The sequence below is a fragment of the Elaeis guineensis genome, chromosome 9, assembly GCF_000442705.2.
Source record: "Elaeis guineensis isolate ETL-2024a chromosome 9, EG11, whole genome shotgun sequence".
NCBI lineage: Eukaryota > Viridiplantae > Streptophyta > Magnoliopsida > Arecales > Arecaceae > Elaeis > Elaeis guineensis.
The window spans coordinates 16616375-16640803 of record NC_026001.2 but is presented as its reverse complement, the minus strand read 5'-3'; the positions used below and the strand labels follow the sequence as shown (position 1 = coordinate 16640803).

The window sequence follows — 24429 nt, the reverse complement described above, 5'->3', positions numbered from 1 at the left end:
GATTATGCACATGTTCAGTAAAAAATTATGATATATTATGATACAAAGTATTTTGATACAGATCGGATTTATGCTCTCAGCCTAACTATGTTTCAGTGGGCCCCACCAATGGGGATTATACGTTGGTACTCAGTGGACCCTGCCAGTGGGGGTTGTGTGCTGGTGCTTGTGGACCCTGCCAGTGAGGGTTGTGCGCTGGTATTCAGTGGACCCCGCCAATGGGGGTTAAACGTTGGTCATAGTCGAGGCTGTTGAGTTACGAGTGTTTTGAATCGAATCGGATTTATGATTATATTATATGTGAATATTTGAAAATATTAGATTTATATTAAATCAGCATGAAATATATTTTTATGTTTATTTACAATATTGTTCTTGGAAATTATATAATATCTGAAATATCTAGTTGAGATATTTGTTACTTACTGGGCTATCTAGCTCATTACCTTTCTTTCTATTTTTCAGATTCAGATAATTAATTTCGAGTGTGGGAAGAAATATTGGGACAGAGCTTTTTAGAGGCGAGATTTAGCATTGTCAACTTCATTGAACTTAGATCTATTATTTTATTTTTAGTAAAATTTTATTGAATGTAAGATATTTATTTTAATTACTTGAATTAAAGTTGAATAATAATTATTTGAATTTATTCTGCTGTGATGCATTGATATCATGATGAGATGCCTTGCATGCTTATGGAGAGAGTTCTTCATAAGTATGCGGCGGTTGCCGCGACCTCCTACTCACGATCTCGGGCCGGGGGCGTGACAATTAATATAGTATCAGAGCATAAGTGGATAAATTATGACACATAGAATTAGACATAGTATGAGTATAGGTAGGTAAACATTAGAAATATTGGGACGTTAAAGTATGAGCATCATAATAAACCTATCCTAACAAATAGATAAATGAATCTAATAAAGTTTTACTACTACAAGGTTATCATGCCTCCCCGTAGAATGACAAGAACTACTCAAGGAATTGCAAGAGAGACATCACAACCACGGGATGGTAGCACTTCCCATCTGATCAGTGGCACCCCTCAGGAGGAGGAAGTCGTAGATCCTAATGGGAGTAGTTCGAGAGCACGTCAGGAACCAGATATTGCTCAGTTAATGCAGACCCTAATCAGGATGGTACAAGCACAACAACAAATACAGCAGCAAATGCTTGAACAACAGCAGATACAACGAGATACACAACAACATCAGCATCCACCACCACAACATGGAGAGCAACCAGTACAATGGAACAATATTTTAGAATTTAAAAAGCTTGCTCCTCCAGCTTTCAAGGGGACTACTGAACCTTTGGAGGCTGATAACTGGATAATGGAGATGGAGAAGGCCTTCGCTGTCTAAGAGTGTCTTGATGAAGAAAAGATTCGATATGCAGCTTATTTACTACAAGGAGAAGCATACAACTGGTGTCAGCGACTACAGCGCAAGTATGAACAAGACGGCGAAATACTTATCTGGAAAAGATTTTGGATTACATTCTATGATCAGTATTTTTCTCGGAGTATAAGGATCCAGAAAGAGCAAGAGTTTATTTATTTGAAGCAAAAGGGTATAAGTGTGACTGAATATGAAGCAAAATTTACAGAGTTAGTAAAATTTGCTCTGAGATTAGTGGATGGTGAGCAAGAACGTGTTCACAAGTTTGAGATGGAACTGAAAACTGAGATTCGAAAATAAGTGGTTCCATATGAATTGACAACTTATGCAAATGTGGTAAACAAAGCACTGATAATTGAAAGAGAAGTCAATGAAGAACGCATGGAAAGGGAAAGAAAGCAAAGAAAGAGAGCAAAATCAAATGATACACAAGGGCAGAATAATAAAAACATCAAAAGATCAGCTAAGGGAGCAATAGATAATAAGACTCAACAGATTGATGGTGAGCAGTGCTCCAGATGTGGCAAAAATCATGCAGACAAGGATTGCTATTGGAATACAGGTGCTTGTTTCAGATGTGGTCAGATGGATCATAAAATTGCTAGCTGCCTGCTAAATACAGAAAATCAAGTTGGCCAAAAAACTTATGAAGGACAACATAGGGATGGTGGACAGATTTCAAAACCCAGGGAAGAGTTTATGCGCTTACTCAACAGAATGCACAGGCTTCCAATACAATGGTGACAGGTATGAAAAATTTTGAGGACGAAATTTCTTTTAGGGGTGAAGAATGTTATAGCCCAAGCCCAAATTAAAAGAACCAAGCCCAAATTAAAAGAACCAAGCCCAAAAAAAAAAATGAAAACAGAAGAAAAATCGGGAAGAAGACTCCCGATAGGAGTCTTCTTCTCCGACGAGACCTTGGTGAATCGGGAGTCCTAGGACCTCTCGGAGTCCTAGGGCTCTCTATAAAAAGATCCTCCCCTTCCTTAGAAGCCGATCATCGGTCCTCTTCCCCTCTCTTTCTTCCTGATTTCCCGATCGGAGCCGTGGTGATTTGTTTCATTCTCGCCGTGATTGCTCGCCGGTGGGGTCACCGGAGGCCGAAGTGAGTTCTCCTTCTCTTCCTCTCTTCTTTCCCCTTCTTCCCGTGCCTTTGTGCGCGACTGCCGGCGATGGGTGTCGCCGATTTTTGATCGGAGAAGAGACCCCTGTTTTGGTCTCTTCTTCCCGTGGATTTTCCAGCGCCGGCGATCGCAACCGACCGCCGGCCTTGCCCCTCCGAACCCGGGAGAGTGGCCCTCCCCCTGCCGTCGGGTCCGCCGTGCCGGCCGTGGCCTGAACGGTCGGTCAAGGCAGGAGATCCGCAGGTCCCCTGTTTCGGCCTGGAAGGAGCCAAGTGAAAAAGAAGAAAAAGAAGAAAAAAAAAAGAAAAGAAAAGAAAAGAAAAAGAAGAAAAAGAGAAAAGAAAAGAAAAGAAAAGAAAAGAAAAAGAAGAAAAAAAATATATATATATATAAATAAATAATAAAATAAAAAAAATTGAGAGAGAGTTTCTCTCTTTTCTCTCTCTTCTTTCAGTCTGAACCCTTACTTTCTCTCTCTGGAATTAGATTTTCTCTCTCTTCTTTCTCTCTCTAGAATTTTATCTCTCTAGATTGTTTTTCTCTCTTGATGGATTTCTCTCTCTAAAGTTATTCCTCTAGAATTAGCGTAGTGTAAGGCTTCATTTTGATGATTTTGATCGAGTTTAAGGAAGAGTCTGATTTTAAGTGAGATTTTGATTTTGGATTTATTTAGATTTAATTTTAAATTAAAATTAATATAAAAATATAATTTTGGATAATAAACACTGAAGAATCTCCTAGAAGTTAGTCGATCTATTCATCCAGTGCTCTGTGAAAGGTAAGTAATGAATCATCTTCTCGAGATATTTTATATTTATTCTAAAAATAAATAATTATTCTCTGAAATTATGCATGAATTATGAATTATGTTTTGAAAGAAAAGTACTTTTGAAATATTATGGTACGTCGATTATGCATATATTCAGTGAAAAATTATGATATATTATGATACAAAGTATTTTGATACAGATCGGATTTATGCTCTCAGCCTAACTATGTTTCAGTGGGCCCCGTCAATGGGGATTATACGTTGGTACTCAGTGGACTCTGCCAGTAGGGATTGTGCGCTGGTGTTTGTGGACCCTGCCAGTGGGGGTTGTGCGTTGGTATTCAGTGGACCCCGCCAATGGGGGTTAAACGTTGGTTATAGTCGAGGCTGTTGAGTTACGAGTGTTTTGAATCGAATCAGATTTATGATTATATTTTATGTGAATATTTGAAAATATTAGATTTGTATTAAATCAGCATGGAATATATTTTTATGTTTATTTGCAATATTATTCTTGAAAATTATATAATATCTGAAATATCTAGTTGAGATATTTATTACTTACTGGGCTGTCTAGCTCATTACCTTTCTTTCTATTTTTCAGATTCAGATAATTAATTTCGAGCGTTGAAAGAAATATTGGGACAGAGCTTTTTAGAGACGAGATTTAGCATTGTCAACTTCATTGAACTTAGATCTATTGTTTTATTTTTAGTAAAATTTTATTGGATGTAAGATATTTATTTTAATTACTTGAATTAAAGTTGAATAATAATTATTTGAATTTATTCCGCTGTGATGCATTGATATCGTGATGAGATGCCTTGCATGTTTATGAAGAGAGTTCTTCATAAATATGCGGTGGTTGCCGCGACCTCCTATTCGCGATCTCGGGCCGGAGGCGTGACAGTAAGCTTATTGTAGTAGCTGGCAACCGATTGCTCCATTTCGAAATCAATGTCGTTAAGAGAGACTAGCTATAGAAGTGGCCATCTAGGGAGAGGGGGCCTGACCATTGCTGAAGATGTTGAGGAAGGTGACATTGGCGTAGGAACATAGGACAATGGCGTAGGCGGCAACATGGTTGTCCTCCACAGGGTGCTAGAGATGGTAGAGGGTGACGTTGGGAAGGGGCATTTCATCGAATACTTGGAAGACAAGAGTAGGGCCATTGGTCTTGGAGTACAGGAGAGGGAGGGCAGTTGCTATAAAGCAAAAGGAATCCTTCGCCCTCTTCTCTGAGATGTGACCATCGAACCATTGGTACATGTGGAGTGGCAACGGATTTGTGGGGAAGCAAGGAGGGTGTGATAGAGAAATTTTGCGGAGGATTTTTTTTTTTTGGTAAAAATTTTGCAGAGGGTATTGATGCAAAAATCACAACATAGAAGTCAATATACATTATAGAAAAATTTGGAGGTGCTTTGGCAAAAGGGCAATTTAGTCTCCTTAGCAGCTAATTGAATGATGCAAGGAGATGTTGGGTTGAGAAGAGTTAGGTCTAAAATTGGTATGGGAATTTCTCATTCCAACTATTTGATTAAAAGGAGTCTCATTCCGATTCTAATTTTAAAGTGGAATAAAAATGATCATATCTATCTAAAATTCAATCTCTATCCTCTTAAGAATTCAAATTTTCATTCTAGTTCTGATTCCGATCATGAACTAAATTCTTCGAAGAAATTGGCCATTTCAATTTCAATTCCAATCTATTCTAATTTCTATTTTGATTTTGGTTACGGACCAAGCACTCCCTAAATGTCAAGTCGGCAAAAAGTGTGAGTTACCAATGATGAAAATAAGTAAAATGCAAATGGGAGCGAGGAAGATTTTGCAATGGAGAAGCAAACCATTAACATGGCATAGAAGTAGTAACCAATGGAGAAAATGATCGGAAAAAAGAAAAAAAAATCAGAAAGAGACTGAGTGAAAGAGAGAGAGGGAGGGAGGACATCCTTGTCATTGTGTAAAGATTACATCACCACTAACGTGAAACAAGTACAAATGCTAAGCTTCCTATGTTAGAAGTAGGGTGGGAAAGAAGTTGGATATGGGATGGCCCGGCCCAAGGAACTAGCTTTAGGTCGGGCTTTGGACCTGGTGTGAGAGGGCTTTGGATCTGGCTTGAGTCCATTCTAAAGCCCAGCCCAACCATCTCCACCCACCCCAAACCCATTGCACCCACCTTTTCTCTACCTCTCTCTCCCCTGATATCTCTTCTTTTTCTCTCAATCTCCTCTCCACTCTGTTCTCTCTCTTCCCTTTCCCTTCCACCCTAGCGCCCCTTTCTCTCAATCCAATCACTCGCCTCTTATTGTCTCTCAATCTCATCTCTCCCTCTAAATCTTTCCATCCCTCTCTCTCTCTCTCTCTCTCTCTCTCTCTCTCTCTCCCCCACTTCTCTCGGTCCCAATCTCTCCATCTCTCTTCCCTCTCTCTCTATCTTCCAATTAAAAATTATTATGTTTAGACCCTATATTCTATTTTAGAGAAAAAATTGATGAACTGTTTTAAATTTGCAAAAAATATTTAAAAATGTTGTGAATTAAAAACAACTATTATTATTGCTTTGACAATCATTTTAATGCTAGATAACTCATTACAACGGTCACTATTTTTTCCCACCATTTTTTATTTACAATATAATAAGCATATTTTTATAATGCTTTTAATAACTTTTATTAAACCATATTTTCCATCCAAGTATAATCTGCTTTATTCTCACTAGTTTGTAACATGTGCTAAACAGGAAAGAAAGCATCAATGATTATAATCAGTGCAATTTTTCATTCGTGAAGAATAGGTCTCAATTGTTTCTTTAGTAACTTGGCTAACCCACTTCATCTTGTATGGTGTAGATTTATCTGGATTTTTTTTTTACATCAAAAGCTCTTTTTTTATTTTGAAAAGAAGTATTGATGCCTTATTTTTATTATATAACGTCTTCCATAAAAAGTATAGTTATCTTATTTTTTTATTATAATTATTTGACTTCATACTGCTAAAAACTCCTAATATGATAGCTCTATGCATTTAAGTATCACTTCAGAGAACGATGCTCTCAAAATAAGATATAAATTTAGATTATAAACTTAGAGCCATTATTGTCCCTGTCACGTATACTATTTGTCCCAAAGTATAGTTTGCAAAATTCCACTAATACATGCATAAGACTCTGATGTCTCTCTCTCTCCCCCCTTCCTTGCCCATGGTATGATTAGTTATCTGGTTAACTTACACTATGCCAATTGTTAAGATGTAGACCATTAAATTTTGTAGCAAAACAATCATAGACAATCAAATAACAAAGGAATCAATCCTGTGTCCGTCAACGCTGGTGAAGGGAGCTAAACCAAAACCTGGATAAGCTTCCGGTCAGTACAAAGCAATCAAAAAAATTCACCTACTCATGTGCCGGAACATGGACCTATACTCAGTACAAATCTAACACGGTACCTTCCTCGAATCATTGCTAAAGGAAATGTAAACAATACAAAATAATGCTAACAACCCAAAGATTCAAACTTCAAGTACATTATTCTACACACTAAAAAAGAAAAAAGAGAGAGACTTTCAAGCTAGTGCATTTGTCAAACTCCTCTGGTATCTATCTAGATCACATGTAATCTCATGTGCTTGGATTATTTTTCCTTGGCCCATGGATTCCTATGGGATGAGAGGATACCACCTGCAAGATCTGATTTATAACTCATTAAGGAACAATATTCTCCTATTCAATATCTCATCAACCTAACCTCTTGATTTTCTTACTTCACAACTAGGATTCCCCTAAGTTTTCTAATCATACACTAAAAGTACAAAGAAGAGGGAGTAAGACTAAGATTAGGATTTATCCACCTGACAAGCCAAAGCATCACCACCCCAATCAGTCCTTGCCTTATGTATATTAGTTGGCAATTCAACTACTGGTTGTAAAATATATATATATGTATCCATTGCTAGATGACTCATATCAATAATAATGATTTTGGACTGATGTATGTCAATGACAAATAACCTATCTTTCTCAAGCTAGAGAGGGACTGCCTTAGTTTAATATTCCATGTTCATTGACCTTGCAATAAGCACAACTGTCTCCCACCATTGAAGCAAACAGTGATTCCAACAATAAGAAATCAAAATATGCAATGTACTATAACTTGAAATATCAAAGGACTGCAACATGGATTCATTTTTTGCATCGCCTCATGTACATATACCACAACTACTATTGCTGTCTCATAAAAAGTTAATTTAATCAGTAAAAAATAAAATGCAAACTATTGAATAGTTGGAAGAAATAGTTTTATTCTGCCTTTTATTCTAAGTGGGATGATCTAATGCCAATCAAGAAGATCTCAATGTTGGCAAAATTAATCAATGGCTTATAGGAATTCTTGGGTCTTCATGTTGTTCAGAAATATATAATAAAAATTTTTCCCACGATGAAGCATGAGAAGAATCGTGGCTTGTACTTTAAGAAATCATTTCTGCTGTTTCTGTTGTTGACTATAACGACTTTGCTTAAGTTGCCTGGTCTTTATCACCAAATGGATAAATGCCTGTTGAAGATGAGATTAGTCGATCTACATTTGCTTGTCTCAGGTAATTTTAATTTTGGAGAATATCTCTGAGGTTATATATTTAATATTTCATCATCTGTTACATATTATCATATATGCCTTGAGTTGGCTTTAAGAAGTACATAAATATTACTGAGTGAATGAAAACAACAAGTAGATTACCATAGAAAACTTCTTATATTCTTCAACGGTCACCTAATCTCATTTGTACTATTCATTTTTCTTTGTTTCTTTGAATCGATCCATATGGTCGTGGACGTATTCTAACCTTTTAACCATCCACATCAGTCTGATCTTTTAGTAGTTGAATTTTATGCAGCGGTAAAAATAAGCTGCAGAACGGCAAAAGTTGCGTGTTAGGCACAAAAATAACAATGAAGTTCAGAAAAGAAAACTAAGTGTTTTTATTCTTCCTCTTATACTAATTGTGTTGATACTATTCTCACATCTTGGGAGCTTGTTCTAGCTTCACAAGCAATTGACTTTTTTTTTGAAAGGAAAAGGAAGCAATTGACAATTTACAGGCATACTAGTCTTTTTGTTCTAGAAGGCAAAAGATTACCTACTCTTGCAAAATGCTTTGCAAGGCTGCTAGCGTGCTATATAACCTAAAAGCTTATTGTCTATCAAATATCTTGCCATGCTTAAGGATTCTGAGATTCTAATGAAGGTTTCAATGTAGTGTTTAGATAGGTGCAGCTCAAACTCTGAATATATTATGTCAAAGGATAATGCTTGTTAATTGGAACTTTAAATTTAGAACATTTGCAAGTTTATATCAGGCAGCTATCTTCTAAGTTCTAAGTCATTTGGTAAGGCTTCTCATGTCCTTGCCTGGCAAAGATCTCCCATGGGGACAGGTAGAAAAATCCAAAAGCCCTAGCTGTTCCTCTCTTCCAACCCCTTCAAATGGCTACCAAGTTTATTCCTTGGTGATTTGGTCAGCACTTCCGCCTAGTCCAGTGCATCGAGGAAAGCCATCTAATTATCGCCAACCAATAGATGGGAGGACTGTTTTTACACCAAGTATGCAATGATAACGATGGATGAGGAAAATTATACATCACGTTGTCATCATCATAATGGAAATACTCTTGTGCAAATCATATAATCAATTAATTATTTTTAGAAGTCTCATATAATGACAAAAGAAAAGATTTCTTGTTAGATATTGATAGTTATTTACAGGGTGTTCACTGAATAATTCAAACTGTTAAATCGAACCAAACTAAATTATTTTTATCATTATGGTCTAGTATGAAAATTAAAATGATTTGATTTGATTTATAATTTTCATATAAAATAGTTTAATAGTCTGATCTGATTTTATAAAAATATTAAATCAGGTCAAATCATAAATCATAATATGTGTATATATATATTAACATATAAATTCTAGAATAGAGTCTAGCATTTGGTTGGCTATAGGCGTAACTTTCATTTTTAATAGTTTCAAAAATCGAAACTGTATATTAATTCGAAAGCTATCTTGATCATTTCAGTTTTTATTTGGTTAAAATATTTTTTTTAAAAATTTTTTATCTTCCATATTGAAATATGTCAAATCATTAATCAAATCAAATCAAACTGTAATTCATCAATGTGATCTGATTTGATTTGAGTGACAAAATGGTTTGATTTAGTTTGTAAAATTAGCAAACCGTAATTTACTTATTTAATTTAAAAATATTTTTAAATTAAATTAAATTAGATAATATATTTTTTAATTATTTATTTTTTTATTTTTTTTATTTTTTAAAAAAATATTTTAATTTTTAATTTTCAACTTTATGGACTATTATCCTCTTATCGTCTTAGAAGTACTCATGTTCACCGCATTTATAGCAGTAATTAACGAATGCACAGGTTAATACAAATCTCTCTCTCTCTCTCTCTCTGGGCGCGCGTGTGTAAAAACATTCTTAACATAATTATATGAGAGCAAGTTTTAATGATTTTTTTTTTTTTGGGGGAACAGTTATAATGAAAACTACAACATCTGAAAAAACTATCTGATAAAGAATTAATAGACCATATATTCTACCCAAAAGAAAAAAAAAAAAAACATACTTTATAATTTTCTTCTGATGTCCCCGGGTAACGCGGGTTGGATGTCCACATGGGGCACCGTGCCACCCAATTCCACTGCCACGTGCCAACCATTTTACACCCCACGTCTTGTCTTGCCAACTGCCCCAAGTTTTTATTAGTTGTTGTTTTGACGATGATTCTTCTTCTTCTTCTTCTTTCTTTTTCTTTTCTTTTTTTTTTTCTTTTTTTTTTTTTTTGCTGTTGTAGTCGGTAGTAATGATAATAGTAATTAATATATATATATATATACATATATATATATATATATATATATATATATATATATATACACACGCATGCGTTCGGCTGGTCAATGTAGGTACGGTGTACCGTATTTCATGCAGTGTATACTGTGTGCTGCTAAGTTGCTGTGTATATGATGGATATTTAGAGCAAGTTATCCGAAGATAATACGTACGGATTATTATACTTATAGTGCTTATCCGTGATCAGTGCATAAGAAGGGCTAATCCCACTTTCATTTCTAACAAAATGTATACATATATTTTAGAATAATAAAGCTTAAAAAAATGTAAAAGCGAAAATATTGAGTAGTTTATTAGTTGCCTTACGGGAGATGCACATCTAGTTATGTGATGTTATATTAATTATTTGGCGCTATTACAAAATTTGTGATAGTTCATCGTATTTTAGTTCTTAGTCCTGATCTAGAAATAGCATTTGATAACAAATCTACAAACACAACTCTAAGATCACAAATCCTTTTGAGTATTAGGTGTTGCCCCCATATTCCTGTAGGCCTATTAGTTAAGGGGACAAATATAATAGCAATGACAACAATTTTATGGAAATAAATCAGGACAAATGGATGTCACGTTAAGCTTAACTACTATGCTCTTTCTCCCCTGAGAGAGAGAGAGAGAGAGAGAGAGAGATGAGGAAAGAGAGAAGCTTGGCCAGTTAATTTGGTTGTTACACAATTGCTTTCATATGGCACAATCAATGACCTCGTCCCATCTTAGACATAAATCTGCTCCATATGTTAGGCTTCTTGGAGTCCTTGTCAATGCCGTGTTAATGTATTATGATCCATTTTGTCCCAGTCTAAGCTTGGGACGTACGTACCTTGGTTAGGAGAGTTGTTGCAGAAGTATCCTTGTGCGCGCTTCTTTTGTCAACTTTCTGAACACATTTTGGAAGACCAGTTCTGCTCGACTGGCCATGCATCCAATCCCTATTCTAGCTAGTTTCTTCCACCTGAAGTTGGGTCCACACGTCCTGGGAATATCAGGGTAAACATTTGCAGCCACGCTATGAGTTTTTACGGGGTTGCCTGGGAAATGGTTGGCATTTCAAAGAGACCTGGAATGGAGAGCCAAGGACATATTTGATTGGAAGATTAACATTTTGATTAAAAGAAGATTTAGTGAATTTTTTTTATCATCATAGCTGTTAAATACCCATATATAAAGACATGCATGATATATACTATGACAATTATCTGTGACAAAACTTTAAATTCGAGCAAGGAGTATTACACTAGCTTTTTTTTTTTATAAAAAAAATAAAAAAAAATAAAAAAAAATGGCCGGGGTGGCGGTGGGGATGATGGGATTCCTTCTTCTAGCTTTTTTCCGTACATATATGTAAGGAAAACTAGAAGCTAGACTAACTTTGAACCATTCTTGCTGAAAACAAGAAAAAGGATGACTATTTGAAGTGCTAAGCAGAGCAAAGTCATTTTGAGATGATGACATTCCAAACATGCAGGCATGGAACAAGGGAATAGGTCAATAGTATCAAGGGCCGTTCCCACTTAAGAAAAGGTTCTTTCCATTTTTTGTCAGATAAGAACCACAAGGTCTGTAGAAAATTTAATATAACTATTAAAGACAGAGGTTGCTGCCATTTGTTAAAGTCTCTTTGGAAACAAGTTTCTTATAAGCATTGTTAATTTTCAATGCTTATTGATGGGTTTTGGCATGATGGTTTCGTTGCCAATGTTTTCTTCCAGCATCAGCAAGTGAAACTCGGGATATTCACCTTTTTTTAATTTCCTGCAGCGATTACTGTTATGCAAGGCAGAAGGAAAAAAGTCCAATTAGATAACGTTACTGCCACTAGTTTGTTAACATGTAGCACATCTGCTAAGTAGCAGCATTTTGTTAGATGATCACAAAGGTTAGACTCTTGAAGAGTACTCTTTTTGTACGTCTTGGAGAAATTAGAATAGTATTAGCGAAGGAGAACTCTAGAAGGAGAAATGATCAAAGACTAAAACCAATATAATAATAACCTTTCTACAGCTCTATTCTAACGAATTTCCCCTATAAATACACTGTTCTCGGACAGGCTTTGGCATCCAAAATTCCACAACCGACCCTTTTTCCCCCGCCCCTTCCCTGCCCCTCACTGATTGGCCATGAAGGCTCAAGTTGGTGACCCCCCAAGGGGTCAAGTATTGCAGGCTCTCACTGTGGCCTTAGCCATCTTCTTCACTACCAATGTAGCCGTCGTCTCCGGCGACTCATATGATAAGTCGCCACCACCTCCTCCACCATATGTTTACAAGTCTCCTCCACCACCTTCGCCGTCTCCGCCACCACCTTACCACTATGCATCTCCTCCACCACCAGAGAAGTATCCTCCTCCTTACTACTATGTGTCTCCCCCACCACCAAAGGAGTCCCCACCATCACCCTACTATTACAAGTCTCCACCTCCACCATCAAAATCACCTCCACCATACTACTATAAATCTCCACCACCACCGTACTACCACGAGCCCATCGTCAAGGTAGTTGGAGAGGTCTACTGTTACAAATGCTATGACTGGAAAAAAACAGTGGATTCTCACGTCAAGAAACTCCTTGAAGGTAAGAATTTTTGAGTTAAAATATAATAGACAAAATTACCTCTGTTCGAAGTATTATATTCCCGGGCGAACACTACCAAAGATGATATATTACTAATTCATTTATGAAACATGTGGTATACGATGCTTGACAGGTGAGTGGCAAATTTCCATTATATTCAGATTAATTTCGAATTTCCTGTTTATGGTGAAAACTTGGTTGAGTGTAAACCGTATGAATTATAAAATGAAAAAATCTTGCATTACTTTAGAGCTCGAAATGCGTATATGTGGCTTCTTTCGTTTTATTTAAATTCCAATATTGATATTTCTTCTATCAAATTCTCATTCCATAGAAAAGCCAAATATTGAAGAAAATGTTTGGCACAAATACTCTATATTATTATTATGGGCTGCTGAGATCTATGATGTTGCGATGGGTTTAGATAACATGAGGCTAGCTAGTTTCTGTAATATCTCAATAACCCATAACAAGTAAGAACAGCTCATAAGATAATCTAGAAACTAACTACTTGATCTAAACAATCGCCAACTTGTTTGAAGACTTTGACCGGCTATTCATCATAAATATACTTTTTTTTAGATTAACCAGCAACCGGGCATGTGTAATGAAGAAAGAGAGAAGAGAAAGCTACACAGTTTAATCTGTTTAGGAGTTGAATCAAAGAGTCTAATCTATACAAGAGTCCAATTGGAGAAAGAGATGCAAGGGAAAAAAAAAAAGGGAGAAGAAAAAATTAAAAGACTGACTTTGAAAAACAGCGCGCACACACAAATCGTCTTCTCTCAGGGGAAAAATTAAGAAAGACACTTGGAAGCCCAAGTCCACTCATGTTGTTCATGACTCACTAGTTAAGCAGCTCATTGGTATTATGGTTGTACGTATTTTTCAGGTGCCATCGTTAAGGTGACGTGCATGGCCGGCTCCAAGTCCTTCGTGGCCTACGGCGAAACCAACAGCTACGGCAAATACAGCGTCGTCGTCAAGGGCTTCCCCTACTCCAAGTACGGCGCCGAGGCCTGCAAGGTGGAGCTCCACGCCGCGCCCAAGGGGTCAACATGCAACATCCCTACCGAGCTCAACAAGGGGGCCAAACTCAAGGTCCACTCCAAGTCCTACGAGGAGATCCTCCTCACGGCCAAGCCCCTTGCTTTCGCCCCGGAGAAGCCCTCTGAGGAGTGCAACAAGCCCATGCCCCCCTACTACTACAAGTCTCCCCCTCCACCTCCCTACTACTATAAATCGCCGCCACCACCTCCATATCATTATGTGTCTCCTCCTTATATGTACAAGTCCCCTCCACCACCGATGAAGTCCCCACCTCCCGACCACTACACCACGCCACCACCACCCATCCACTACTAAGCATATATATAGATATAGATATAGATATATATGTAAGTTCCTCTTCATGCATGTTTACACTTGTTTGTTGCTAGACACCTCTCATGCCCTTGAATTGCTTTCCATTTGGTGCTAATAAAATGATCTCCTTGCAGCTTGTAGATCTAGTGGAATAAATTAGGAAGTGTGGAGTAGAGGGATATTCTTATCTTGAGCTGGGTTTTTCAGTGTGGGAGCAGGGATTAGTCTACTAATAAAGCAATGCCAAGGAGATGTCTTCTTATAGCCTTATTGAGGCAGATGATTGAAGGGCTATCATTCTGACCATGTTTCATGCCGAAATGTGAGCCTGTCCTAGAATAATGAGCAGAGAACTTGGCCAAGGACGGAGAGATCTAGCTAGGGTTGTGTGGTCGTTGTTTTATATTATATGTTTCCTAAAATACATTCTTGTATTTGTTGTATGCATTGGGCCTATTATATTTAGGGATATTTGTTTGTTGTTGCACTATTTGGACAATAAAACAAGGCCTATTATATATATATTATGTGTCTTCATTAATCTTTGTATCGACTTCGTTCCTAGACATGCGGGTGTTACAAATAGATTGTCACTGAAAGCAAAAAGGTTATTCTCGTAAGCAAAAAAAAAAAAAAGAGGAAAGAAACAAGGTTATCTAAGCTAAATCAATAAAACCATTATCTGATCACCTTTCAACTAGCATCAGTATTTGATCTCTTTGCCCTAGCCAAATCAATAACAATCAGTATTTGATCTTCTAAAACTAATGACACTTATAACTGAAGTCTGAAGATGGTAAAGTGAGATCAGGTCTAATTTGGGTCAAGTCAAACATAGGTTAAGTCAAAATTTTGTCCACCCAAAGCCAACTTACACAATAGGTAAAATCTCAAGATTTAACGTGATCTATTTATTAAACAAGATGAATATCCGGATTCGAATCTGACTTATTTATTAAACAAGTAATCCAATCTAATCTACATAGCTCATTTACTTAATGGTCAGAGATAAAAAAGGTTGAACAAATTAAATGCATTTTTTACAGATTAAGTAGTTTTGAACGGCTTAAACAGGTTAAATAAGTTGGGTTAGACTAGATAAACATGGTTTAAATAGATTTTACATGGATTATATATGTTTTAAAAGGTAAAACATCTTAGGTCATGATCCTACCTGATTATTAAATAGGTTAAAACATTAAATGGGTCAAAGGTCTTAAGATGATTTCAAGCTGCTATTAAATAGATCTAGACTGTCAGCTTATGACTTAAACCTATTAATGCTAATCCTGAACCTGTTTAAAGCGGGTCGATTGCATACCAGATGATGGATCAAGTCATAATTTTCACCCCCAGAAGTATGTGACTCTTACCATAGAAACTAACCTAGTTATAGTTAATTATTCGCCAACATAGCCAAATCTCAGCGAACTATGTTACTCAACCTACTCAACATGACTATCACAGCTAAATGACTTAATCAACCTAGTAAAATAAGCCTTAACTGTGCAAGCCAGAGAAGATAGCACAGCAAGATAATTAGTTCTGTTAATATTAAATACCTTAGTTTACTGAAAAGAAATCATTTGGCATTATCAGGCTTCAAACCACGTAATATGTTGACCGGCCTGAAAGAAAATCTGCATAAACAGTACCAGAAAAATTGTATTAAAAATTTGAACTAAGCATCACTTACAGTTGCTGCCAGTTTTACAAATCCATGAAGCCTGTGCTTTTCAGTGCATATAATCTTACTCTCATTTTGCATCATCATAAAACAATTGGTAAAAAGATTTTAATATTTCCCATAAAATTTAAAGAAAGGAATTTACATAAGAAATTGTTTCATTGCCATAAACACAAGAACAACTTGATCTAATGAACAAATATTAATGCTAATTGATACTAGATAATGTGTCCATGTGATACAATCAAACCACCGCACAGTAATTTGCATTCTGCAATTAAAAAATCATACAGTTATTTGCACTTCTGAAATGCAATTTTACTTCAATACATGGGAGAGTAAATATAAAAGGCAGCAAAACGTTCTAATTGTCCACCAGAAACTTGACATACACTGATGGCCAAATGCCACTTTTAAGGAAGCTAGAATCATCAAGAAGAGATCAGCAGGAAGAAACAGCCACATCTTCCACAGCTATCAGATTAAATCACTTTGACAGAACATCCATATCAAGAGCTGAATTCAAAGTTCACAGAGACCAAAAGTAAAGGGATACTGGAGACGATAAAAAATCCACATTTTAAGCCTTTAGATAATGATGCTTCAGTTTTTTCTGACATTACAGTTTGCAGATTTTTCCCAAATTTTTGTACATGCTCTAGAAGAGAGGATGGAAGCATGCTGGAACTTTAATACATGAGCACAAGGAATTTTCTATACATGGTTTTCCTCATATGATAACGTGGATTATATCAACCCAAAAGGATCTGACCATGCTTCTCTTGACAATTGATGGTCCAGTTTTAAAGTGAAAGAAGACTCCAGCATTGCAAAGTTTTAAGATTCACGACCCTGCATACTGCTAAAGAAACCACAATAATCAATGCAATGATATATCATATAAGACTAAGGATTCCTTACAAGTTACAAGTATTTGAGGGTTCCATAACATATCCTGTTGGAACATAGCTGAAAATTTAAGGCAACAACAAAGGACAGGAACAGATTGCAAATGAGGAGGTTGTATGAACAAAATAAGGGGCTTCTGGTCACCTAATCACAGCCATATTCAATCATCAGATCGGTACACATCGAACAGAACTCTTAAATAGAAAGTAAATCTGTACCATGGTATGTACCTCAAGCCAAGACAAGGAAAGCTCTCACAAGTTTAAACAGAGAGATTCATTACTTCCTTTTTTGGGAACTTCCTCTCAACTAGCCAGCTTGAAAGCATCAATGAAAAGGCCATAAGTGAATCCCATCTTAAAGTTGTTGAGGAGGGCAAGAGGAAACGTTACCTTAGGCCGACTATAATAATATTTAGTCACATACTCTGTAAGAAGAACACATAACACTGCAGCAATCACATCATTCACACCCAAAGCACCAAAGGACAGAGAAATGGTCTGTGCAACATAGAAGCCTCCTAGTAATGAGATACCACCAAAAAGCGCTCGCCTAGAACGGCTTCTGAAGTAGTTCCTTGAGATCTCTGGGATGATACGGATGATGTCAACCAACCTCCGTGGCCCCTCAGTTTCTTGTACTGCACGGACTCTGAACTTCCTAGATGAGTATCTACGAGGAGACATTCTGGATCTCTGAAAAAATGTTTTTGTTTCTGAACCAAGGCTGAGGCTGACAAGGGCAGCAGGGACAGAAAATGAACCACATGCCATTGGAGACACTACAATTATACAAACGGAAAAAAAAAAAAAAGAGAGAAATACAAAAAGGAAAAGTCAGAATACAAAGACATGATGCTTTAAATAAATCAATAAAAACATGCAACATGCACACTTGAAATCCAGATTACTATCTTCTCAAAAGTTGCTATCGGCAGCAATTTATGAAGGAATAGAGAAAAAAAACTTTTTTCAAGTTCAAAAAAGTTGCAGAATATTCTTTGGGCCACCAGACAATTTCATTCATCTGGACCACATGCACAACCCAGATGAGTTAGCTCTAGATTAAATACAAATAACATTTACTTGGGGAAATTAATTTTCCGAGACATGAGGAGATACTTATGTTTTCCTATTTGGGTTCCCAGGTGTGACAAGACACACTCTAAACTCTAAATGTTCTCAAAATCAGAAAAATAAAAAAGAACCAAAAGTTGGTCAAGCTGCAGAAATATGACTAAGATGTTAATGATCTAGATTATAATACATAGCTATGACGATAACTCTTGACAAATCGTTTGTTTGTCGTCACTCCTGATATATCACCACTGAGACCGCATGCTCAGACTTACAATGTGTTCCTTTGGTTCCTTTGATGACAAATTACATGAGAATTTAGATATCAAAAATGGATAGCAGTTGCTCGATTTCAGAAACATAAAATGTTGACCTGTAATAATTTGGTTTAGCAGCATACAAATTCCAAAACTTGAACATTGAAGACAAACAGCATAACAAAAACCAACTTAATAAAGCTAGTACTAATGCATAGAAAATTCGGTATAAGCAATTTGCCTTACATTAACTGCTTTTCAGCCCTGTTCTTAAGAACTAATTGCATTTAACTTGCTTCAATATCCAGGGATCCCATCAAAAAACAGAACCCAATTCCTGTGTACTTTACTTTTGGCTACTATGAAGACTAAGAAAGGATAGCCTAGTGCACAAGGCTCTTGCCATTGCTGGGTATGCAAAGGGTTAGATGTATGTAGCCTTAATCCCGCCCAAGGAGAAGCTATTTCCATGTTTTGAACCCATGAACTCAAGGTCATGGTGGAGCAACTTTACCATTGTGCCAAGGCTCACCCCCAACCCATGTTCCTCCATTGTAGAGAGCCAGTATGGAGATTACAATCTATCAATTTAAGCTAATGATTCAAATAGCAGCTAACCTGTGGAACACTATAATGTAGCATAGATTATTCAAAATGTTAGTTTTATCCTGGTGAAAATTTGTGGTTGTTTAGGACATAAGAAATCATTTGGAAAGGATACACATAGCTTTAAGTCTACAAAAAATAGTTCTAAAGATATCAATTAAGAACTTATAAGCCAGATGCAATACCCTCAAGACCACTTAACGTTGTATGAATATTGAATTGCAACTCCAACAAGCTACAAAAATTAGGGAAAGGTGTAACAACAATCTTCTTAGCTACATATTCACATTAAAAATGAATTGCTTCTTGCAAAACAGTTAAACTTAGTTTTCAATTAAAAATTTTCACTTAACCAAAAGTTTGGGAGAGAAACACATCGACCCCACAAGTTTAAAAATTTTCAATTAACCACCAAAACTTATTTTTCTGTGTCAAAATGGCACGGACATCCATCTAGCCCCCGACACTATCAACCGAGTGACTAAAATGACTAAAATACCATTAATATTGAATGACTAAAATAGTAAAAAAAAAAAGTAAACTCAAAACCTTTCCTCATAATTCAATTGTTGTCTCTAAATCCATCATCAACTTCCAGCTCCCAAAGCTCGCTATCAAATCCTCTAATGCCAAACTTGCATCCTCCATGGTCTCAAGCATTGATGCAACAGATCTCCTTAACCTCTATTGCAACTCCTCTAACTTCTCCAGCTTCAACTCCAACATCTCCGTTAACTACTTGAGCTGAGACTCTACTGCCATCCTATGAATCAAATAATAAAGGCTTTTTTAGACATAAGTGTTGTTGAGAACAATATTGGATTTTTTTTTTCTTGTTCCTTTCCAATAAAGACACAAAGATATATTTGTTTAAGAGCAATCCACCAACATAGGGGATTAATCCACCTTCCCTAGATGATCAGCCACTCCTCTGAAGCTCATTGATTGACCAACAAGGCTGCGATCACCATGAGAAGCTAATATATTCACCACTAGTCATCCAATTATTAGAGCCTGGAGTTCTCAAAGAAACCCAAGTGCTCGCTTGCATTATTGGATCGTCCTTCTCAAATTTGGGTGCAATCAAGTTGAGCCGAGTTGAATAACTGGAAGCTCAAGCTCGACTCGACTCAAACTACTCAGGCTCGAAACTCAGCTCCATATCAACCGAACCTTGATATCCCAAGCTCGAGCTCGACTCAATGAAAAATAGTCAAAACTCGAGATCAACACGACTCGGCTCGAATATTAGCCAAGCCATTCTCGAGCTCAAGTTCAAGCTCGAGATCGAGCCTTAATCTACTAATAATAATAATAATATATATATATATATATTAATCAAGGTTGGCAGACTCAGTACCGAAGTCCGTACCGACCAGCTAATGGTATTAGTCGGTACAGTCCGTACCGAACCGGACTGGCGCGAACCGACATAGAGGAGAAGAAGAAAATCGAGAGGAAGAGAGAGAAAGAGGAGAGGAGGAGGGGAGGGAAGGAGAGGAAAATAAAAGGAGGGAAAGCCGCTGGAGAGGCCTCCAATGCTGCGAACATGAAACAAGGGCGATCGTCCTTATTTCATGGATTTTTTTAAAAAAAACTTCGATTACAGTGAAGCCAGTAATGGATTTAGTGAAGCCGACACACCCATTGCCGGCTTTCCTGTTTCTTAATTTTTTTAAAAAAATCCTCAAACAATGAAGCCGGTAATAGATCTATTGATTTTACTATTCATCTTCATTTTTAAAAAAAGCCGACAAATGAACAAGGACGATTGCCCCTGCTCCACAGCCGCAGCTCTGTCCGCATATTTTTCGCTACCCGATGGCCATGAAGGGCGCCCTCTGACATCCTCTCCACCGACTGTGCCTCCCTCCAATACCATTGCTCCCCCTTTCTCTCTCTCTTTCTCACTCAATTAAATGCTTATCAAGCGACGCCGAGCCGTGAAGACCTCCGCAGTCCTTCGATGGCCTCAGCAAATCACTGCTGGCCTCCGACAGCCTCAGCAGACCACTGCCGGCCTCCGACAGCATCATACCCTATCTCCCTTCCCTCTTCTCTCTCTCTTCTTCTCTTTTTCTCTCTTTCCCTCTCCCTCCTCTAGTGTGCCGTTTTGCTCGTCCCAACCATCCCGATTTACCATCGAGATGGCTTGAAACGCCCTGAACCATCTAGTTCGGAATGGTTCGATTATCCTTAATATTAATATTATTAAAAATATATATAAATTCGATTAAGCTAGCAAGCTTTCGAGCCAAGCATCTTACTATTCGAGCTCGACTCGAAAAACTATTTGACTACTCGAGCTCGATGATAATTAAGTCGAGGTTGGACTCGAGTCGAGCTCGGATAGCTTGTGAGCGGCTTGACTCGTTTGCACCCTTATTCTCAAAGAAACCATTGCACTCTCTCGCAGCACTCAAATCTCGATGCTAATCCCCCTCCTCCAGAGCACCAATTCGATGGTATAGGGATAACGTACCACCATACTGTTCAACCTTTCACTGGAAGATTTGAACTGGGCATCGAACGAGCCAAAGCAAGACACCACGGTGAAGTTTCACCTACTACCCTGACACCAATCAGACTTCCAAGATTTGATCAGTTCGCAGGAGTGGTGCAGGATAGCACGACCATTGCCCTTTTCTACTTTTCAACCTCTCCCTGAATGGCTTGAACTGAGCATCAATTAGGGTGAAGCAATACATGACAGTGAATCTCCACCTCCTAGCATGGCATTGGTGGGACTTCCGACTCTGATCAGGTCCACAAGGGCGATTCTGGTGTTGGTACCCCTCTTTTGGAGCACCAACTCGGAGGTGCAAAACAATACGGCCACCACTCTACTCAATCTCTCTCACTGGAGGACTCGAACCAGGCAGTGATCATGAGGATCAGTGTGGTGAAGCCATTGGTATACACACTGCGAACGAGCCAGGGGAGTGGGGGGGAGGCCATCATACAGTGCTTTTGTTTTCTTTTTTTCTTTTTATTTTTAATGTTGGCTTATAACTTCAACCAAAAAAAAAAAAAAAACTTTCTCCAGTGAGCTTGAGAGAGCTTGAGAAGTATTGTGGCCGCAAGTTGCTTTCCTTCAAGAGGTTAATTGGAGAAGAGAATCACATGGTTTCCTTGTGACTCTCCTTTCCTTCGCATGAAAATAAAAGCTCAAGAGTCGAATAATAGCAACAATATTAAGTTATCATGTGATAATTACATGGTAACGCTTCCTCAAAGAGATGGGCATCCGTGCCAATGCACACAAAAAAATAATTTCAAGGTAAAATTAAAATTTTTAAACTTTTAGAATCAATGTGTTTCTCGCGCAAAGTTGGAGTGGCACCATATTTCACCAAAAATTATTTTGTAATCCCTACTAAAAACCATAGTCCATATGATTTGACTAGAAAGTTTTTGCAACTAAACATATAGAACACTTTAAGAGCCTGTTTGGAAAGGAGAGGATTGGCCCAAATCCTATAGAATTTGGGAATCCTATGGATAAAAATCCCATTTCCTTACCTAAGCACTGTTTGGATGATTCAACTGTGGGATAAAAGAACAACGGGAAGCGGCAAATCATATAGGAAGGGGAAAAAAACAACCCAGGTCTTTTGTTTTTTTTTCCTATGATTTTCGGGCTCTACCTCCGCAACCCCATGGTATCCGAGCCCCTCTTCGTCCGCGCCATCTTCTCCCCCCCCCCTCCACCGCTGCCGCCCTCCACCTCCTCCCCCTCTCCAACTGCCCTTCCTCGCCCTCCTCCGCCTCCTCGCCGCCTTCGCCGGCGGCCGCGAGGCCCCCCTCGGCGTTCCTGCCCTCAACCTCCTCGTCACTGCCCTCTGCCGTTCACAATGCGCATAAAATCCCCAATGATCGAGGCAAAACCCCAATAGGAACCTAAGAAACCCGCTCTCCTTCCCCAATAATCTCCGAAAACAGAGAATGAAGTGAAAAGAAAAAGAAGCGACGAGAAAAAAAAAAAAAAAAAAAGATCAATCTATAACGGAACAGGTACCTTTTAGTTTTTTTCCTTCCTTCCTTTCTTTCCGTTTATTTCTCCGGGTTTTTCCTCCGTTCTTTTACGTCCTCAGAAGTCTCGATCGAGTGGGCGGCTTGGAGCGAGGGTTTTGTGTTGGGTATTTATATACTACAGCTCAATGGCTATAAATATAATAGCGCGAGTCAAGTTGTTCATTTACACCCCGCGCACGGGTAGATAATCGAAACGAGCTTGCTCATTTTCAAGTTTTGAGGTCATGTACTGTGGTGTACAAATAACAAGATTGCATCCAAATAGCGGTTAGGAAAATTGGACCGTGTCATCATAGATTCTGATTTATGAGTTTTGATTGCTTATAGCCACCCCAATCCCCAGAGAAAAAAAAAAAAAAAAACACACGCTCAACGCGCCCAGCCACCGAGCATCAGAAATCATGCTGCATTAGACCTGAAATTGAAGTGTTTTATTTTTCTTTTTTCCTTAACAAATTTACTTAAAAAATGAATCCAAAGAAAGAGATGTCAATTCCCTCCCAGTAACGAGATAAAGATCATTGAAATAATAAAGCAACATCAATACACAGACTAGCAAGCCATTTCTTTTCTTCTTCTTCTTCTTCTTCTTTCTTCTTTTCTTCTTCTTCTTCTTCTTCTTTTTAATACAAATAGGCCATCACATCATTCTAGCACGAGTACAATTCAAAAAATTAGAATACAAAATAAATTCGAGGGCTATCATCGCCTTGATACCAGGTCTAATCTCCAATATGCTTGATAACAAAAGATACTGTCACGTCCCCGATCCGAGATTGTGAAATCGAGGGTCGCGGCAACCGCCGCACACTCATGAAGAACTCTCTCCATAAGCATGCAAGGCATCTCATCACGATATCAATGCATCGCAGCGGAATAAATTCAAATAATTATTATTCAATTTTAATTCAAGTAATTAAATCAAATGTTTTTACATCCAATAAAATTTTTTTTTAAAACAATTAAAACAATAGATCTAAGTTCAATTAAGTGTTGACAATGCTAATCTCGCCTCTAAAAGCTCTGTCCCAATATTTCTTCCCACGCTCGAAATTAATTATCTGAATCTGAAAAATAGAAAGAAAGGTAATGAGCTAGACAGCCCAGTAAGTAACAAATATCTCAACCAGATATTTCAGATATTATATAATTTTCAAAAATAATGCTGCAATTAAAACATAAAAATATATTTCATGCTGATTTAATGCAGATCCAATATTTCCAAATATTCACATATAATATATTCATAAATCCGATTCGATTCAAAAACACTCGTAACTCAACAGCCTTGACTATGACCAACGTTTAACCCCCATTGGCGGGGTCCACAGAATACCAGCGCACAACCCCCACTGGCAGGGTCCAGAAATACCAGCGCACAACCCTCACTGGTAGGGTCCACAAATACCAGCGCACAACCCCCACTGGCAGGGTCCACAAAGTACCAACGTATAATCCCCATTGGCGGGGCCCACTGAAACATAGTTAGGCTGAGAGCATAAATCCGATCTGTATCAAAACACTTAGTACCACAATATATATTATAATCTTTCACTAAACATGTGCATAAATCGATATACCATAACATTTCAAAAGCACTTTTCTTTCAAAACATAATTTCATAAATCATGCATAATTTCAGAGAATAATTATTTATTTTCAGAATAAATATGGAATATCTCGAGAA

The 24429-nt window shown here is 37.6% G+C and overlaps 2 protein-coding genes across 4 annotated transcripts; one reads left to right on the top strand and one right to left on the bottom strand.

Moving 5' to 3' along the window:
* Window positions 1-12283: 12283 nt before the first annotated feature.
* Window positions 12284-14694, top strand: LOC105051417 (uncharacterized). Its single transcript, XM_010931860.4, has 2 exons — window positions 12284-12807; window positions 13700-14694. The coding sequence occupies exons 1-2, from the start codon at window positions 12354-12356 to the stop codon at window positions 14170-14172; spliced, it is 927 nt and encodes a 308-aa protein (XP_010930162.1). The 5' UTR covers window positions 12284-12353; the 3' UTR covers window positions 14173-14694.
* A 1725-nt stretch (window positions 14695-16419) lies between these two features.
* On the bottom strand, window positions 16420-22875 carry LOC105051418 (uncharacterized protein ycf20). Of its 3 annotated transcripts, XM_010931863.4 has the most exons (3): window positions 22230-22406; window positions 17161-17549; window positions 16420-16718 (listed from the first exon to the last, which is right to left on the bottom strand). In XM_010931863.4, the coding sequence occupies exons 1-3, from the start codon at window positions 22288-22290 to the stop codon at window positions 16704-16706; spliced, it is 465 nt and encodes a 154-aa protein (XP_010930165.1). In that variant the 5' UTR covers window positions 22291-22406; the 3' UTR covers window positions 16420-16703. The 3 variants fall into 3 exon arrangements, with proteins under 3 accessions (XP_010930165.1, XP_010930164.1, XP_010930163.1); XM_010931862.4 differs by lacking the exon at window positions 22230-22406 and adding an exon at window positions 22726-22875 and having other exon boundaries at window positions 16420-17549; XM_010931861.4 differs by having other exon boundaries at window positions 16420-17549; window positions 22230-22400.
* Between the last annotated feature and the right edge of the window lie 1554 nt (window positions 22876-24429).

What these genes read in the sequence shown, in the direction of transcription:
- LOC105051417 (XM_010931860.4), top strand. Translation starts at nt 12,354, where the DNA reads ATGAAGGCTCAAGTTGGTGACCCCCCAAGGGGTCAAGTATTGCAGGCT. An exon ending in CGTCAAGAAACTCCTTGAAG is followed by an intron (nt 12,808 to 13,699) that starts GTAAGAATTTTT and finishes CGTATTTTTCAG; the next exon opens with GTGCCATCGTTAAGGTGACG.
- LOC105051418 (XM_010931861.4), bottom strand. Translation starts at nt 22,290, where the DNA reads ATGATTTGCCGCTTCCCGTTGTTCTTTTATCCCACAGTTGAATCATCC. An exon ending in ATCATCCAAACAGTGCTTAG is followed by an intron (nt 17,550 to 22,229) that starts GTAAGGAAATGG and finishes GTATAATTGTAG; the next exon opens with TGTCTCCAATGGCATGTGGT.